The 17339-nt window shown below is 45.3% G+C and overlaps 2 protein-coding genes across 4 annotated transcripts in view; one reads left to right on the top strand and one right to left on the bottom strand.

Annotated features, from left to right (window-relative positions):
* Positions 1-12704, top strand: part of abcd3b (ATP-binding cassette, sub-family D (ALD), member 3b) — an 18682-nt gene extending 5978 nt beyond the window's left edge. The window contains exons 9-23 of the mRNA XM_072668424.1: positions 1-99; positions 285-354; positions 489-558; positions 778-875; positions 1176-1267; positions 1709-1800; positions 2007-2073; positions 5805-5868; positions 6093-6170; positions 7428-7493; positions 7628-7717; positions 7926-8045; positions 8556-8660; positions 9218-9274; positions 11237-12704. The exon at positions 1-99 is cut by the window's left edge and continues 44 nt beyond it. Coding sequence (XP_072524525.1) covers positions 1-99; positions 285-354; positions 489-558; positions 778-875; positions 1176-1267; positions 1709-1800; positions 2007-2073; positions 5805-5868; positions 6093-6170; positions 7428-7493; positions 7628-7717; positions 7926-8045; positions 8556-8660; positions 9218-9274; positions 11237-11314 — 1246 coding nt within the window. The 3' untranslated portion in view covers positions 11315-12704. The remainder of the gene's footprint in view (positions 100-284; positions 355-488; positions 559-777; positions 876-1175; positions 1268-1708; positions 1801-2006; positions 2074-5804; positions 5869-6092; positions 6171-7427; positions 7494-7627; positions 7718-7925; positions 8046-8555; positions 8661-9217; positions 9275-11236) is intronic.
* A 436-nt stretch (positions 12705-13140) lies between these two features.
* Positions 13141-17052, bottom strand: f3b (coagulation factor III, tissue factor b). 3 transcript variants are annotated; one of them, XM_072668729.1, is made up of 6 exons: positions 16912-17046; positions 16140-16263; positions 15352-15536; positions 14845-15023; positions 14487-14655; positions 13141-13660 (listed from the first exon to the last, which is right to left on the bottom strand). In XM_072668729.1, exons 1-6 carry the CDS (start codon positions 16964-16966, stop codon positions 13518-13520), a joined length of 855 nt encoding a protein of 284 aa, XP_072524830.1. In that variant the 5' UTR covers positions 16967-17046; the 3' UTR covers positions 13141-13517. The 3 variants fall into 3 exon arrangements, with proteins under 3 accessions (XP_072524830.1, XP_072524829.1, XP_072524828.1); XM_072668728.1 differs by having other exon boundaries at positions 13572-14655; positions 16912-16990; positions 17031-17052; XM_072668727.1 differs by having other exon boundaries at positions 13572-14655.
* Positions 17053-17339: the final 287 nt, after the last annotated feature.

Here is a 17339-nt window from a genome sequence, read left to right as displayed (position 1 = left end):
GCTGACCCGTCTGAGGAGACCCATTGGGAAAATGACTGTAATAGAGCAGAAGTTTGAGGGAGAATACAGATACGTCAACTCCCGCCTCATCACCAACAGGTATACACACACACACACACACACACACACACACACTGCCTCTGTGTGTGTTTGATTAGCGGGTTTATAGTAACTGAGAAAATCTAATCAGCCTCATTTAGAGGAGAACTGAGTACCCAAACTTTTGAACATCAGTGTGTATCGGTGTAAGGTGTACAGAGCAGAGTGTTCGGCTGTTTTTACAGTGAGGAGATTGCCTTCTATAACGGCAGCAAGAGGGAGAGGAAGACCATCCACGACACTTTCAACAAGCTGGTAATTATTATTATTATTGTTACTGTTATTATTCATTATTAATATTATTATTATTATTAATATTATACTCCACAGTCTGCATTTTATGAGTGTTTAGTAATAGGGGTGTTTTCCCCCACTGCTGCCCCCTACAGGTGGAGCACCTGAACCGCTTCATCTGTTTCCGTTTCTCTATGGGAATCGTCGACAGCATCATTGCTAAATGTGAGAAACTCAGAGAAGCTGAAGAATCTTCATCCAGTTCTTTCCCCGCTGTTCCAACAAAACCTCACATCTTACAAATTCTCATTTTCTTACTTTAAAGTGAGAAGATTGGATTCTGGATCTTTTCAGTTGATCCGTTCCTCAGTGAGGTGTAATGCTCTGATGTAATTAGGGTTTGGTGTAGTATTACACTAATCACTGTTCACTCTGGTTCCTCAGACATCGCTCTGGTGGTCGGGTACCTGGTGGTCAGCAGACCCTTCTTAGACCCCAAAAGCACACGGCATCTAAACAGCACACACTCGGAAAGACTGGAGGTGAGCGCTTGGCTGTGTGAGGATGGTGTTTGAGAGGCTGGTGTGAGAACAGAGCTGTGAGGGGGTCAGATACACCGGGGGGTCTACAGGAGGAGACCCAGACTGAACTGCAGTGTTAGAACTTAAATTCTTTACGAATGTAAACAATCGGACCGCTGTCAGAATCAGGACCAGACCCGTCATTACAGAACGGGACACTCTGTGATAAACTGAATAAAGGGTCAGAGTTCTTCATGACGTGATGATGATACGAGTGTTTGCTGGTTCAGCAGTTTGTGATGTGTGGGCTGTTCTGTGCAGGACTACTATCAGAGTGGGCGGATGCTGCTGAGTCTGGCTCAGGCTCTGGGCAGAATCGTCCTGGCAGGCAGAGAGATGACCAGGCTGTCAGGGTCAGTAAATATATGTCTGTGCATTCTCAGATCATTTCTTCATATTCTGGCCTCCTCTGTCAGAACTCCAGAAGTCTCAGAAATAAGATTGGAATTAATTCCACAGAAAATCCCCCTCTGATGTTCCAGAAATGTTCCTGGCTGAGCTAGAATGTCTTGGGAGTTCAACAACAAACACTGGAGACTGTAGCTCTCATTCTCTCACACACACACACACTCCGCTTTCATGAAGTCCAAATATATACACTGTAATAGCCCCGCCCATTCACTTTGTAGCATTTTAGCCCCATGCATTCCACTGTGTGTGTGTGTGTGTGTGTGTGTGTGTATGTGTGTATGTATGTGTGTATGTATGTGTGTGTGTGTGTGTGTGTGTGTGTGTGTGTGTGTGTGTGTGTATGTGTGTGTGTATGGCCTCACTGAGTGTTTTTCCATCTGCAGCTTCACTGCACGGATTACAGAGATCCAGGAGGTCCTGAAGGAGCTGAACTCGGGCAGATATGAGCGCACCATGGTCTCCCAGCTGGGGAAAGGTTCGCAACACTGGTCTTCAGTGCCCACCATCAGTTATTCAGTATCTACTGTAAATTATCCAAGACAAGACCACACTGACCTTTAGTGTTGGGCACAGCTGGAATTTGGCCACTGCCTTTAACCCATCCGTGCGGTGAACACACACACACACACACACACACACTATTATTATTAATATTATTATTATGTTTATCTCCTTTCTCAGAATCTGATACAGTGGATAAACTGGTACCCGGCAGTGGAGAGATAGTTCACGCAGACAAAATCATCAGGTAACTCCCCCTGACTCCCCCTTACTCCCCCTGACTCTCTCTGACTCCCCCTTACTCCTCCTGACTCTCTCTGACTCCCCCTGACTTCCTCTGACTCCCCCTTACTCCCCCTGACTCTCTCTGACTTCCCCTTACTCCCCCTGACTCCCTCTGACTCCCTCTGACTCTGAGCTCATTCATATTCCTCCAAGCTGAGATGTTATATTTATATCATTACTACATCACTCTTACACCTATACACCTATACAGCTATACACCCTTACACCTATACAGCTATACACCCTTACACCTATACATCTATACAGCTATACACCCTTACACCTATACATCTATACAGCTATACACCCTTACACCTATACATCTATACAGCTATACACCCTTACACCTATACATCTATACATCTATACACCCTTACACCTATACAGATATACACCCTTACCCCTATACAGCTATACACCCTTACACCTATACAGATATACACCCTTACCCCTATACAGCTATACACCCTTACACCTATACATCTATACACCCTTACACCTATACAGCTATACACCCTTACACCTATACAGCTATACACCCTTACACCTATACAGCTATACACCCTTACACCTATACATCTATACAGCTATACACCCTTACACCTATACAGCTATACACCCTTACACCTATACAGATATACACCCTTACCCCTATACAGCTATACACCCTTACACCTATACATCTATACACCCTTACACCTATACAGCTATACACCCTTACACCTATACAGCTATACACCCTTACACCTATACATCTATACAGCTATACACCCTTACACCTATACAGCTATACACCCTTACACCTATACAGCTATACACCCTTACACCTATACAGCTATACACCCTTACACCTATACACCTATACAGCTATACACCCTTACCCTTAAAACCCTACACCTATACACTCTTACACATATACATCTCTGCACCCTTACACCTATACACCCTTAAAACCCTACACCTATACACCCTTAAAACCCTACACCTATACACTCTTACACATATACATCTCTACACCCTCACACCTATACACCCTTAAAACCCTACACCTATACACCCTTAAAACCCTACACCTATACACTCTTACACATATACATCTCTACACCCTCACACCTATACACCCTTAAAACCCTACACCTATACACTCTTACATACAGTGAGTCCAAGAAGTATTTGATCCCTTGCTGATTTTCTTTGTTTGCCCACTAATAAAGACACTATCCTTCTGCACTTTTAATGGTAGATATATTCTAACATGGAGAGACAGAATATCAAGACAAAAATCCAGAATATAATTTTAAAGAATATATTTTAATTAATTTGTATTTCAATGAGGAAAATAAGTATTTGATCCCTCTTGCCAAACACACTCAATACTTAGTGGCAAAGCCTTTGTTTGCAAGCACAGCGGTGAGACGTTTGTTGTAGTTAACCACAAGTTTAGCACACACACCAGGGGGAATTTTGGCCCACTCTTCTTTGCAGATCCTCTCTAAATCATGAAGGTTGGTGGGCTGTCGCTTGGCAACTCTGACCTTCAGCTCCCTCCATAGATTTTCGATCGGATTGAGGTCTGGCGACTGGCTGGGCCACTCCATGACCTTAATGTGATTTTTCTTGAGCCAATCCTTTGTTGCCTTTGCTGTATGTTTAGGGTCGTTATCATGTTGGAAGACCCAACCACGGCCCATTTTCAGATCCCTGGCAGAGGGGAGGAGGTTGTCCCTCAGGATTGTGCGGTACATGGCTCCATCCATCTTCCCAGTGATGCGGTGAAGTAGCCCTGTACCCTTGGCAGAGAAACACCCCCAAAACATTATGCTTCCACCTCCATGCTTGACGGTGGGCACAGTGTTCTTGGGGTCATAGGCAGCATTTTTCTTCCTCCACACATGGCGGGTGGAGTTGAGGCCAAAAAGTTCAATTTTGGTCTCGTCTGACCACAAAACCTTCTCCCAATAACTTGGTTCATCTTTCAAATGATCATTGGCATACTTGAGGCGCGCCTCCACATGTGCTCTCTTCAGCAGGGGTACCTTTCGGGCACTGCAGGATGTGAATCCATTGTTGCGCAAAGTGTTGCCAATTGTTTCCTTGCAAACTGTGGTCCCAGCTGCCTTCAGGTCATTTGCTAACTCCTGCCGAGTGGTTGCAGGACGATTTCTGACTGTTCTCAGCATCATTGCCACCCCACGAGGCGAAATCTTCTTTGGAGCACCGGGCCGAGGTCTGTTGATTGTCATGTTATACTCTTTAAACTTTCTGATAATTGCACCAATAGTTGTTACTTTCACATCCAACACCTTACTAATCTTTTTGTAGCCCATTCCAGCTTTGTGAAGGTCAACAATTCTGACTCTGAGGTCCTGTGACAGCTCTTTGGTTTTACCCATGTTGGAGACTTGAAATCTGTGTGATCTGTCTGATTCTGTGGACAGGTGTTTTTCACACAAGTGATTAGTGAGAACAGGTGGCTTCAGGTCAGGTAACAAGTTGATTGGGAGTGTCTAACTGGTCTGTAAAAGCCAGAACTGCTAATGAATACTAAGGGATCAAATACTTATTTCACTCCATGAAATACAAATCAATTAATATATATTCCTTAGATTTATTTTCTGGATTTTCTTTTTAATATTCTGTCTCTCCATGTAAGAATACATCTACCATTAAAAGTATAGAATGATCATGTCTTTATTAGTGGGCCAACGAAGAAAATCAGCAAGGGATCAAATACTTCTTGGACTCACTGTATATACGCCCTTACACCTATACACTCTTATACCTATACACATATACGCCCTTACACCTATACACTCTTACACCTATACAGCAATACACCCTTAAAACCCTACACCTATACACTCTTACACATATACACCCTTACACCTATACACTCTTATACCTATACACATATACGCCCTTACACCTATACACCCTTACACCTATACATCTATACAGCTATACACCCTTACACCTATACAGCTATACACCTATACAGCTATACACCCTTACACCTATACATCTATACACCCATACACACTTACACCTATACAGCTATACACCCTTACACCTATACATCTATACAGCTATACACCCTTACACCTATACATCTATACAGCTATACACCCTTACACCTATACACCTGTACAGCTACACACCCTTACCCTTAAAACCCTACACCTATACACTCTTACACATATACATCTCTACACCCTCACACCTATACACCCTTAAAACCCTACACCTATACACTCTTACACATATACGCCCTTACACCTATACACTCTTATACCTATACACATATACGCCCTTACACCTATACACTCTTACACCTATACGGCTATACACCCTTACACCTATACACCCTTACACCCTTATACCTATACACTCTTACACCTATACATCTCTACACCCTCACACCTATACATCCTTAAAACCCTACACCTATACACTCTTACACATATACGCCCTTACACCTATACAGCTATACACCCTTACACCTATACAGCTATACACCCTTACACCTATACATCTATACATCTCTACACCCTCACACCTATACACCCATAAAACCCTACACCCTTACACCTATACACCCTTACACCCTTACACCCTTACACCTGTACACTCTTAAACAGGAGCAGATCAGACAGTCTTATTTCAGTTCAGTTAGAGATGTTTATTTATCTGCAGGTTTGAGCACATTCCTCTAGCGACCCCTAATGGAGACATTCTCATCCGTGACCTGTCGTTTGAGGTTGGTGTTTTACTGTGTTTTAAAAGTTTAGTTAATAAATCAAGACTCAAATAAACTGAACTACATGTACTTCTGAATATTTAGGGTATTTAAGTCTGAATGTTTAGTGTCGTGTAACTGACAGGGATGATAACCCTGGGTTTTAGGTTCTGTCTGATGTTTTAGGTGTATATTCTAAGGTGCTAAAGATGCAGTTCTGCATTAATGTGTACCTGGTTCTGCAGGTGGCGTCTGGGACCAATGTTTTAGTGTGCGGTCCAAATGGCTGTGGGAAAAGCTCTCTGTTCCGGGTTCTGGGAGAGGTGAGAGGTTCATTAATAGGTTCATTAAGAGGTTCATTAATAAATCAATAATAGTTTTATTCGCCATATGTAATATTACTGATTATCAATTATAACCAGTTATAAAAGACAGCACTGCTCAGAGTACAGTGACTGATATTCAGTCTTAATCTGAACTAACTCTTCTGGGCGATTCTTTCCTCCCACTCAGAAAATCTAATTTAATAAATATATGAATAGAATGATTAATAGATTAGTAGTATTGATCATGATCATTGATAAATATGATTAATTCACTTTACATTACTACAATAACAAACCTGCTGACAGAAACATTACTCTGACTCTCAACTGAGTGAACAGTCGAAACCACTCTCCTGAAATTATGATGGAACTTTTATTTACATTTACATTTAATGGAAAAAAGTATTGGGACACCTGCTCATTTATCTTTTCTGAAATCAAGGGAATTAAAAGAGCTCAATGCTGGGGGGCTTTATACCCCTCTAGCCCACGCCTGGCATTAGGCAGCATGGAGCCAATAGGGTCATGATGTTGATCTGCTCTAGAGAGTCCTATTCTATTGGCAGTACTTCTAGACAAGCTGTGTGTGTGCATTTGCACATCTGTGTCAGCAACGGGTGCAACTTAAAGTAGCTGAATGCATTAATTAGAAGGGGTGTCCACAAACATTTGGACAGATAGCGTACTGATGTGATGAAGCCCTTTGTGTAGAAACATCTGGATTTGATCTCAAATCTTTAAAATACAAAAAAATGAAAATGAACAGTTGAAGGTGAAGAGAACCCTCTGTGTTCAGTGTGTATGTGTGTATATTCAGTGTGTGTGAATTCAGTGTGTGTGTGTTCAGTGTGTGTGAATTCAGTGTGTGTGTGAATTCAGTGTGTGTGAATTCAGTGTGTGTGTGTTCAGTGTGTGTGAATTCAGTGTGTGTGTGAATTCAGTGTGTGTGAATTCAGTGTGTGTGAATTCAGTGTGTGTATATTCAGTGTGTGTGAATTCAGTGTGTGTGAATTCAGTGTGTGTATATTCAGTGTGTGTGAATTCAGTGTGTGTATATTCAGTGTGTGTGAATTCAGTGTGTGTATATTCAGTGTGTGTGAATTCAGTGGGTGTGTGTTCAGTGTGTGTGAATTCAGTGTGTGTGAATTCAGTGGGTGTGAATATTCAGTGTGTGTGTGTTCAGTGTGTGTGAATTCAGTGGGTGTGAATTCAGTGGGTGTGAATATTCAGTGTGTGTGTCTTCATGTGTTTCAGCTGTGGCCGCTTTTTGGAGGGCGTTTGACCAAACCTGAGCGAGGGAAGCTCTTCTACGTGCCACAGGTAACGGTTCGTCAATGCTAATTATGCAGGTGGTGCTGATTGGACGAGTGGTGTGTGTGCTGATGTGTTTATGTGGTCTGATTGATCTGATCTGATTGGTCCAGACAAAGACAGATTTTGTTGTTTGTGTCCAGAGGCCCTACATGACCCTGGGGTCGCTGCGGGATCAGGTGATTTACCCCGACACTCATGAAGAGCAGAAGAGGAGGGGGACGTCTGATAAGGTACAACAGCAGACTGCAGCACCACACCCCACCTGCACTGAGGCGTCTGCAGCAGCGCTCCTCAAACCTCTGCTCAGAGACCCTGAGGACCACCTCTCCTGACCTGTAGTCAAGCCCATATTAGGAGCAGGACGAGAGAGCGGAGAGAGTGGAGGTCAGGTGGACTGACCCCGGAGGGAGGTGGTGGTAATGTGGTGTTTATCTGCAGGTGCTGAAGGAATACCTGGATAACGTCCAGCTGGGACACATCCTGGAGCGGGAGGGCAGCTGGGACAGCGTGCAGGACTGGATGGACATCCTGAGCGGAGGAGAGAAGCAGAGAATGGCTGTAAGATCAGAGCTCTGCTAAATACTTCATAAATAAATAATCAATAAAATATACTCCAGATGTTAGCACACAGCTGCTTTATTCTCACTAAACCTTTAAACGTTACAGTGTTTTAAATCATTCTTTTTAATTCATTACATGTTTTTAAATAGTGACAATATATATTTTACATTAAAAATAAAAATATAATAATGAGTAATAAAGCTTAATTAGTTAGATGTTTTATTAATTAAACCATAACATGTTTGAAATATTTTGAAGGACTGATTGATTTGGGCTGCAGGTCGTTTATCAGAAGTAAATATTAGGAATGAAATGCGTTTATTATCGTTCATTTGAATATTAAAGGTAAATAAAGCCGGAGCGCTGAAGCTGCAGGGGGTTAATGTTGTAACAGTGAAAATCAGAGTGACCCCCAGTCTGGGAGTCACTCTACAGTCTACAGACACTCTGGAGCTCATTACAGAGTTAGTGAGTTAATGACTGACCCGGACGCGGTTCTGGTTCCAGATGGCCCGTCTGTTCTACCATAAGCCTCAGTTTGCCATCCTGGACGAGTGCACCAGCGCGGTCAGCGTGGATGTGGAGGATTACATCTACAGCCACTGCAGGAAGGTAACACACACACTCACACACTCACACACACACACACACACACACACACACACAGAGAGCTTGGTTAAAGTGGCCAGCAGGATCAGGCAGAGTCGGTCCTGTGTGTGCTCTCCTTGCTGAAACACACCTGAGCTCAGGCAGGTGCAGCTGGTTAATGGGGTAGCGAGTCAGGTGCTGATGGAGGGAGGGGGAGATGATGGGGGAGATGATGGGGGAGATGCAGAGTGGAGGTTCTCCAGGATTCACTGTGGGAACCCTGCTTTACAACATGGGGAGGTTCTGTGTCAGAAAAGCCAGCTCATTTACATATCACCTGAACAGCCTACCACAGTTTAACCCCGCCCACTCATACTGAAGTGTGTTTAACAATTAACACTGGAGGCTGTGTTCTCATTATGAGAGTAAGCAAAAGTTTGTGCACCCCTGTTCACAGTGTTGAGGTTCACAGTGTTGATGATTTTCTGTTTATTTACTGAATTTCACTGATTGGAAACAAAACACAACATAAAGTGAGCTGTGTGTGTGTGTGTGTGTGTGTGTGTGTGTGTGTGTTTCAGGTCGGGATTACTCTGTTCACGGTCTCTCACAGAAGTTCTCTGTGGAAACACCATGAGGTAAACACCACCACACCCCCAACACTGCACTTCTCTGGGGGAACACTAAGGCATTATGGGAGCTTTTTACACAGAGTGTTCACACGTCTTTATACAGCAGTGTTCAGCAGTTCAGCAGTGTTCAGCAGCTCAGCAGGGTTCAGCAGTGTTCAGCAGCTCAGCAGGGTTCAGCAGTGTTCAGCAGCTCAGCAGGGTTCAGCAGTGTTCAGCAGTTCAGCAGGGTTTAGCAGCTCAGCAGGGTTCAGCAGTGTTCAGCAGCTCAGCAGGGTTCAGCAGTGTTCAGCAGCTCAGCAGGGTTCAGCAGTGTTCAGCAGCTCAGCAGGGTTCAGCAGGGTTCAGCAGTGTTCAGCAGTGTTCAGCAGCTCAGCAGGGTTCAGCAGTGTTTAGCAGTTCAGCAGGGTTTAGCAGCTCAGCAGGGTTTAGCAGTTCAGCAGTGTTCAGCAGCTCAGCAGGGTTCAGCAGTGTTTAGCAGCTCAGCAGTGTTTAGCAGCTCAGCAGTGTTCAGCAGTGTTTAGCAGTTCAGCAGGGTTTAGCAGCTCAGCAGGGTTTAGCAGCTCAGCAGGGTTCAGCAGTTCAGCAGTGTTCAGCAGCTCAGCAGGGTTCAGCAGTGTTTAGCAGTTCAGCAGTGTTCAGCAGCTCAGCAGGGTTTAGCAGCTCAGCAGGGTTCAGCAGTTCAGCAGTGTTCAGCAGCTCAGCAGGGTTCAGCAGTGTTCAGCAGCTCAGCAGTGTTTAGCAGCTCAGCAGGGTTCAGCAGTTCAGCAGTGTTCAGCAGCTCAGCAGGGTTCAGCAGTTCAGCAGTGTTCAGCAGCTCAGCAGGGTTCAGCAGTTCAGCAGGGTTCAGCAGTGTTCAGCAGGGTTCAGCAGTGTTCAGCAGCTCAGCAGGGTTCAGCAGTGTTCAGCAGTGTTCAGCAGGGTTCAGCAGTGTTCAGCAGCTCAGCAGGGTTTAGCAGCTCAGCAGTGTTCAGCAGCTCAGCAGGGTTTAGCAGCTCAGCAGTGTTCAGCAGTTAAGCAGTGTTCAGCAGCTCAGTAGTGTTCAGCAGTTAAGCAGTGTTCAGCAGTGTTCAGCAGTTCAGCAGGGTTCAGCAGCTCAGCAGGGTTCAGCAGTGTTCAGCAGGGTTCAGCAGTGTTCAGCAGCTCAGCAGGGTTCAGCAGTGTTCAGCAGTTCAGCAGGGTTCAGCAGCTCAGCAGGGTTCAGCAGTGTTCAGCAGTTCAGCGGGGTTCAGCAGTGTTCAGCAGTGTTCAGCAGTTCAGCAGGGTTCAGCAGGGTTCAGCAGCTCAGCAGTGTTCAGCAGTTCAGCGGGGTTCAGCAGTGTTCAGCAGCTCAGCAGGGTTCAGCAGCTCAGCAGTGTTCAGCAGTGTTCAGCAGCTCAGCAGGGTTCAGCAGCTCAGCAGGGTTCAGCAGGGTTCAGAAGTGCCAGCTAACATCACTTAAGTGTGCTGAGGGGAGAGAGCGCCATCTACCCACCTGAAGAGATGACAGGCAAAAAACCCCTCTGGGCGTCACAAGAGCTTTCAACCAGATTTACAGTTTTCAGATTTCAGTTAAATCTGAGCAAAAAAGGAAAAACAGATAGAGTCAGACTCAGAGGTAGAGTCAGAGGTAGAGTTAGAAGTCAGAGGTAAAGTCAGAGGTCAGAGGTAAAGTCAGAGGTAGAGTCAGACTCAGAGGTAGAGTCAGGCTCAGAGTCAGACTCAGAGGTAGAGTCAGGCTCAGAGGTAGAGTCAGAGGTAGAGTTAGAGGTAGAGTCAGAGGTCAGAGGTAAAGTCAGAGGTAGAGTCAGACTCAGAGGTAACCCTGAGATTCAGCTGTTTCATCTGATCAGTTCAGAGACTGACCCTCGGACCTCTGCTCTCGGTCAGAACACATTTCTAGTGGAGCTCCGAGGCAGGAAGGCAGCTCAGGTGTTTCTAATAAAGTGGCCACTTCTATTCATTGATTCGTTGGTTCTGTCTGTGTTCCAGTACTATTTGCACATGGACGGCAGAGGAAGCTACGAGTTCAAGCCCATCACAGAAGACACGGTGAGGTTCGGCTCCTGAGGATCAGGGAGGAGCGGAGGAGAGTGAGGAGCTGCTGCAGCCGTGACGACCACGTGAGAACCGACCGTCAGTGACCAAAAACGGTCCGTTTCTGCAGCAGAGACTGGACTCGCGACCTGAGGGTCAGGACTTTGAGACTTGCTCGTTGCTCAGCTTCAGGTCCAGCAGGACCGGGACCAGGCTGCTAAACGCACATTCAGAACTGCTCCGATTCTCACTGGGTTTCTCCCGGGTTTTTAAAGCTGTGAGCAGTTCCCTGTTTCTGTAGGAAGACGTCGTTTATATGAACGGGTTCATTTCCTCCGTCCGGAGGGGAACCGTCTCTCAGGGAGAGATCACAGTGCCGTCAGAACCAGCGACCAGGTGTAGTTACTGCTGAAAGTTCTGTTACTGGCACTGGGCCTCACTCACCATCATCTTCAGCTCCACTGTCCTCCTAAACTCTCAGCTCCCAGTGGCTCCTGCTGCGGTGGGTTTAAGAAGAACGCTTGGTGAATGAGGTCCAGCGTCTTTAGCAGGGATGTCCTGATCGGATCAGAATCAGAGCTGATCTGGGCAATAGACGATACTCAGCATTAAAGCACTCAGATCGGATCAGGACATCCCTACTGTTAGTGCTGTTTCTCACTGGTGTGTGTGTGTGTGTGTGTGTACTGGTGTGTGTGTGTGAGAGAGGGGGTGGGTGTACTGGTGTGTGTGTGTGTGAGAGAGAGGGAGTGGGTGTACTGGTGTGTGTGTGTGTGTGTGAGGGGGTGGGTGTACTGGTGTGTGTGTGTGTGTGTGTGTGTGTGAGAGAGAGAGGGAGTGGGTGTACTGGTGTGTGTGTGAGGGGGTGGGTGTACTGGTGTGTGTGTGTGTGTGTGTGAGAGAGAGGGAGTGGGTGTACTGGTGTGTGTGTGTGTGTGAGGGGGTGGGTGTACTGGTGTGTGTGTGTGTGTGTGTGAGAGAGAGGGAGTGGGTGTACTGGTGTGTGTGTGTGTGTGAGGGGGTGGGTGTACTGGTGTGTGTGTGTGTGAGAGAGAGGGAGTGGGTGTACTGGTGTGTGTGTGTGTGTGTGTGTGTGAGAGAGAGGGAGTGGGTGTACTGGTGTGTGTGTGTGTGTGAGAGAGAGGGAGTGGGTGTACTGGTGTGTGTGTGTGTGTGTGTGTGGGAGAGAGAGAGGGAGTGGGTGTACTGGTGTGTGTGAGAAGGGGAGGAGTTCAGAACCGGGTACTGAAGAGGAAGTGATCAAGTGTGTTAATAACCAACTGTGTCGATCAATAAGCTGAGCTAAATTAAGTAATTATATTAATAATATTATTAATAATAATTAATATCACAGCAGTCTTTATTATGATGAAGGAAAATGTCCTCACTTCCAAAACGATTCATTAAATGATTTAAACTGTAATTAACAGCAGTGTTTTTATTTTTGATCTGTTTTTACACGCACACACACTCTCACACACACACACACACACACACGCACACACACACTCTCACACACACACACACACACACATGCACACACACTCTCTCACACACACACACACACTGATGAAGAACAGAAACAATAATTGATGGGTTTATTGTAGTTGATCAGTCCTAGTCTGTCTGCAGCATCTGCAGCTCGGATCTGACAGAGAGACTGAACCAGCTTAGAAACACACAGACCTGCTCCACCCCGCGGTCCACCCCGCGGTCCAGCCCTGACTGCTGAGATCATAATCAGACTGTGCAGCAGGTGGCGCTGTTTTATTATCAGGATCAAAGCAGAGTGTTTCTGCCCTTTTTTATTGATCAGCTCAGAATCAGAAATCAGAGGAAATGATTAATTATTCCAAACTTTATTGTGTTCAAATCTGCATAAAAAATATATTCATAAAAATATCACTTTACACTGGAAGAGCTGAGAAAATAAAACTGTCAACAATCACAGCTAATATACAAATAAATAAATAAATAAACAAACACGCTACACACAGACTTTTCCAATTAAATCATATATATTATTAAATATATATTTATATAAAACACTGTCATCTTCAATTACTAATCCTGTCACTCAAACATCATCTGCTAAATATATTAATATTAATAACACGGCTCTGATTAGGGGCTATTTGTTGATTATTGGAGCTGTAGTGGACGTGTACGACACATCCTGTAGTGCTAACGTTTCACAGAAACAGAGTGTGTGTGTGTGTGTGTGTGTGTGTGTGTCCTAAACGTGAGCGATGGCCTCACTGTCCTCGGCCTGCTTTCCTTTCTTTGTCCGTCTGCAGCAGGCCACAGTCAGGATGACCACAATGACCAGGAAAGTGACCATCATCAGGAGTCCACTCCCAACCACCCACAGGCCGTACTCTGAAACACAGGAGCTTCTGTAAGAAACACGCTCTCCTGAACTTCACACGAAACAAGCAGTGGGGGGGAGGGGGAGGGGGGAGTGTGTGTGTGGGGGGGGGGTGTGGGCAGTGTGGGAAGGTGTGGGCAGTGCCGGCGGGGGGGGATTGGTGTAACTGCTGCAACAGAGTGGAATGAAACTGGGCTTCTGACTGTTTCTGGGAACTGACATGGAATTTTCCACACAGCTGCCTCTGCTGACCTCCGGTGACCCTCTGAGTCAGCGGACTGTAGTCTTCTACACGAGGGATCTGACTGTAGATGGAACTACAGAAGTTCACTTTCAGAGCTGATCTGAACAGTTTACCTCCTTTAACTCCCAATCAGGTGATCAGACACTCCAGCGCTTCCAGCTGTCTGATCAGGTCTGTGGGTGTTTAGCGTCTCAGACACTAAAGGGTTAAACTGGAGGGGAATAAACTGGTTTACTGCTGATTCATTTGGTTCCGCTCTGGGGTGACCCGGCAGAACCCTTCACTCTGTTTAAACTGGGAGAACACGGTGGGAGAACCCTCGTCCGCACCAGCGAGAGGCGCTATTCAGAAAAGTCAGTCAACATCATCTGAACTCTGTAAGAAGTGATCATCACCATCTGTAACGTTCTGCTGCAGATAGCTAGAACCATGCGATAGTGTCTAGAATTGTCTAGCTTCTCTATAGAACCACTGCTTTACTAGAGAACCTTTCATTTGGTTCAGTTGAAGCTGAAACACTCTGGGTGTGTGGAGACCCTTCCTGTACACTGTAGCGTAGCATAGCGAAGCGCTGGGTAAACTCTCAGACTCACCCTCTAGGAAGCTTCTGCCCCCTGCTGGTGAACACTGGGGAAAGCTCCACTTGCCCAGCTTCTTTGCTCCTCTGCGGGACGGGAGGTACGCAGCTACGCTGAAGCAGTAACTCTGACCTTTATCCAGCTCAGTCATCTCCACCTCGTTCCCATCCACCACCACACTCCTCTGCAGGAACACACACACACACACACACACTCAGAATACAGCAACAAAGCCTGCACCTCACTCCACACACTAAACCATCACACACTGTAAAGCGGGGGGGGGGGGTATTCTTTATTCTTTACTGTAATTCTTTATATTAATGACATCACTAATATATTAATAATGTAGCGGACTCAGTATGCTGCTCACCGGCCCGGTGCTCCCGGCTTTGGTGTAGGTAATCTTGTACTTCAGGTCTCCTTTAAAGACGTCCCGGATGGTCAGCGGTTTCCCGTGCTGGTGTAAAGCGGTGAGCGGGTCCTGGACGAAGATCACCACCGTGTTATTTTCATTCAGCTTGAGGGTGAACCTGGGTTTTCCTATCAGAGCTGCAGAAACACAGAAACAGGAGAAACGAGAAGATCATGAACACAAAATCACCACATTTCAGGAGTTCAGTATAAACACAGTGCAGAGCTCTGTTTACTGGTAGAGGACTAACGGCAGCCAGGAAACCGAGACTGACCCAGAGTTTTAACACAGGATTAGAGCCGGTCTCACACACTACACTCAAACAGAAGGAGCGCAGCTGCGGGCTGTGATGGAGAGGAGTGTGTGGTGGGGTGAGCTCACAGTGTGTTTACGCTCAGAGGTAAACACACCCTGTTCTTTCCCACAGTAACTGCAGGGGGGTCCGCCGCAGCAGTGTGAACTCACTGTCGTTGTAAGGGCAGAACTTCTTGGACTGAGTGGACGGCAGCTCCACCAGGTCAAAGCTGAAAGGTTCTGACAGGACGTCGGCCGTGTAGGAGCTCTTCAGGTCCAGCAGGTCGTTGGTCAGGTCACACTCGGTGTCCTGGGTTCTGATGCAGTGCGGGTTTCTCTGTCTGTCCTTACCAACCCTGTACGGACACGCGGACGGAGACCATTAGGAATAAATATTATTAAAACCATTATTGGAAATGAAAACGGCGCTATATAGAAACTAACTTTGCCAGATAGAAATAAACCAGCTGACAGCTCTAGTTATACACACAGCTACTATAGAAAAGCAGCTAAAAATGATGGTCATAAACAAGGCAACAAATATTACATTATAACTGGTTATGAATTAACAAGATAACAATGCTCAGTTTATTAAAACCACCTAAAACTGCTAGTACAGTTAAACAGTTATCAATACTAGTATTAATTGTTAGAATTACAGCTAAAACCAGCTAATACTGAGAGTCAGAAAACCAACCAGCTGTTCATTTTCATCAGGGAAAAAAAAATGTATTAATCTATAAATGATTATATATGAACATAAACCAGCCATGATCAATAAATAAATAACGAATAATAAACAAACAATATTAATGCTAGCTGTAAACAAACTAAAGCTAATTATATTAAAACACTATTAGTTATCAGCTGAATTAAAGATTAGATGAATTGTAATCTGTCAGAATAATAAACAGTTGGTATAAACTAATGAAGAAGATGATGATGATGATGATCCTCACCTCGAGAACTCCACAGTAAAGGTGTAGTTGAGAGGTTTTGGGCTCCAGGTTAGGATTGTTTTGAAGTTGTAAGAAGACCAGGTCACACCCTTGGCTTTGGGAGGAAGATCTCTACTCAATGATGCTAAAAAGAAAAAAATAGAATTACGCTTAAACTTCAGACAGTAGACAGAGAACCAGGACACTGTGGGCTAGGGCTGGGCCATAAATATATAATATATATGGTATAAATACTTTATACTTTAACCACTGAATACAGCGATTTATACCCAACATCTGCTGCTCCTTATCTAATTAACCCAGTCTAATTACACTTTTCTCTAATAGTAATGAAACCTGCAGCCTGTCAGTGTTGATTAGGCTCTGACGGTATTCTTCATTATGGTCTCACTGCCCAGCTCTACTGAGCCGCGCTCACAGCTCCGAAACGGTGGAGAAAGGAAAGGGGGGAGGCTGGATTTAAATGATTTAAAGTGCATAAAAACGGGAATATTTACTAATTAACGAGCGAGCTGTAGGACTGGAGAAGAATATACTTCTGAGAAACGTGAAAAACTCTTCTGAAGAGTGAACTGAACTTTTGTAATTTTCCGTTCCACCTTAAATGGAGCCTGAGGCCAGAGTGGAACTGCTGCATCATTTAAGGTGGAACGGAAAATTACAAAAATGAGTCAAAACATCTCATAAATCAGTGTTTTCTCACACGAATACAGTCTAATTCTGTCTAAAACACCCAGAAGCAGTGAAAAAGGCACGGAAACCGCTTTCCTACCCGAGGATGCCCCAATAAAGAGCAGAAACACCAGCAGTGCTGCCCTGAAGTCCATCCTGCTCTCCTGCTCTGCTGCTCTGCTGCTCTGCTGCTCTCCTGCTCTCCTGCTCTCCTGCTCTCCTGCCGGTCCTTCAGGGATCGCCGCTCAGCTGAAGCTGGGAGAAACTCTCCGGCTTATAAAGTCGGATTTCTCACATTTCTGTCTGACTCACCCAGTCCCTCCTCCTGACTCTGGAGGATACACAGGGTTTCGTCACTGGCTGAGAATGAAGCTGGACCTCCACTCTCCAAATATGGCCATCCGGTCCAGATACCCTCCAGAGCTCACTGGACTCCCGGCTAATGAACACCAGGGCTCAGAGCTACAGTTACATTCATATTTTAATATTAGTTATATTTATATTTTAATATTAGTTATATTTATATTT

Source organism: Salminus brasiliensis, chromosome 23 (genome assembly GCF_030463535.1).
Source record: "Salminus brasiliensis chromosome 23, fSalBra1.hap2, whole genome shotgun sequence".
Lineage (NCBI taxonomy): Eukaryota > Metazoa > Chordata > Actinopteri > Characiformes > Bryconidae > Salminus > Salminus brasiliensis.
This window is presented reverse-complemented; position numbering and strand designations above follow the sequence as displayed.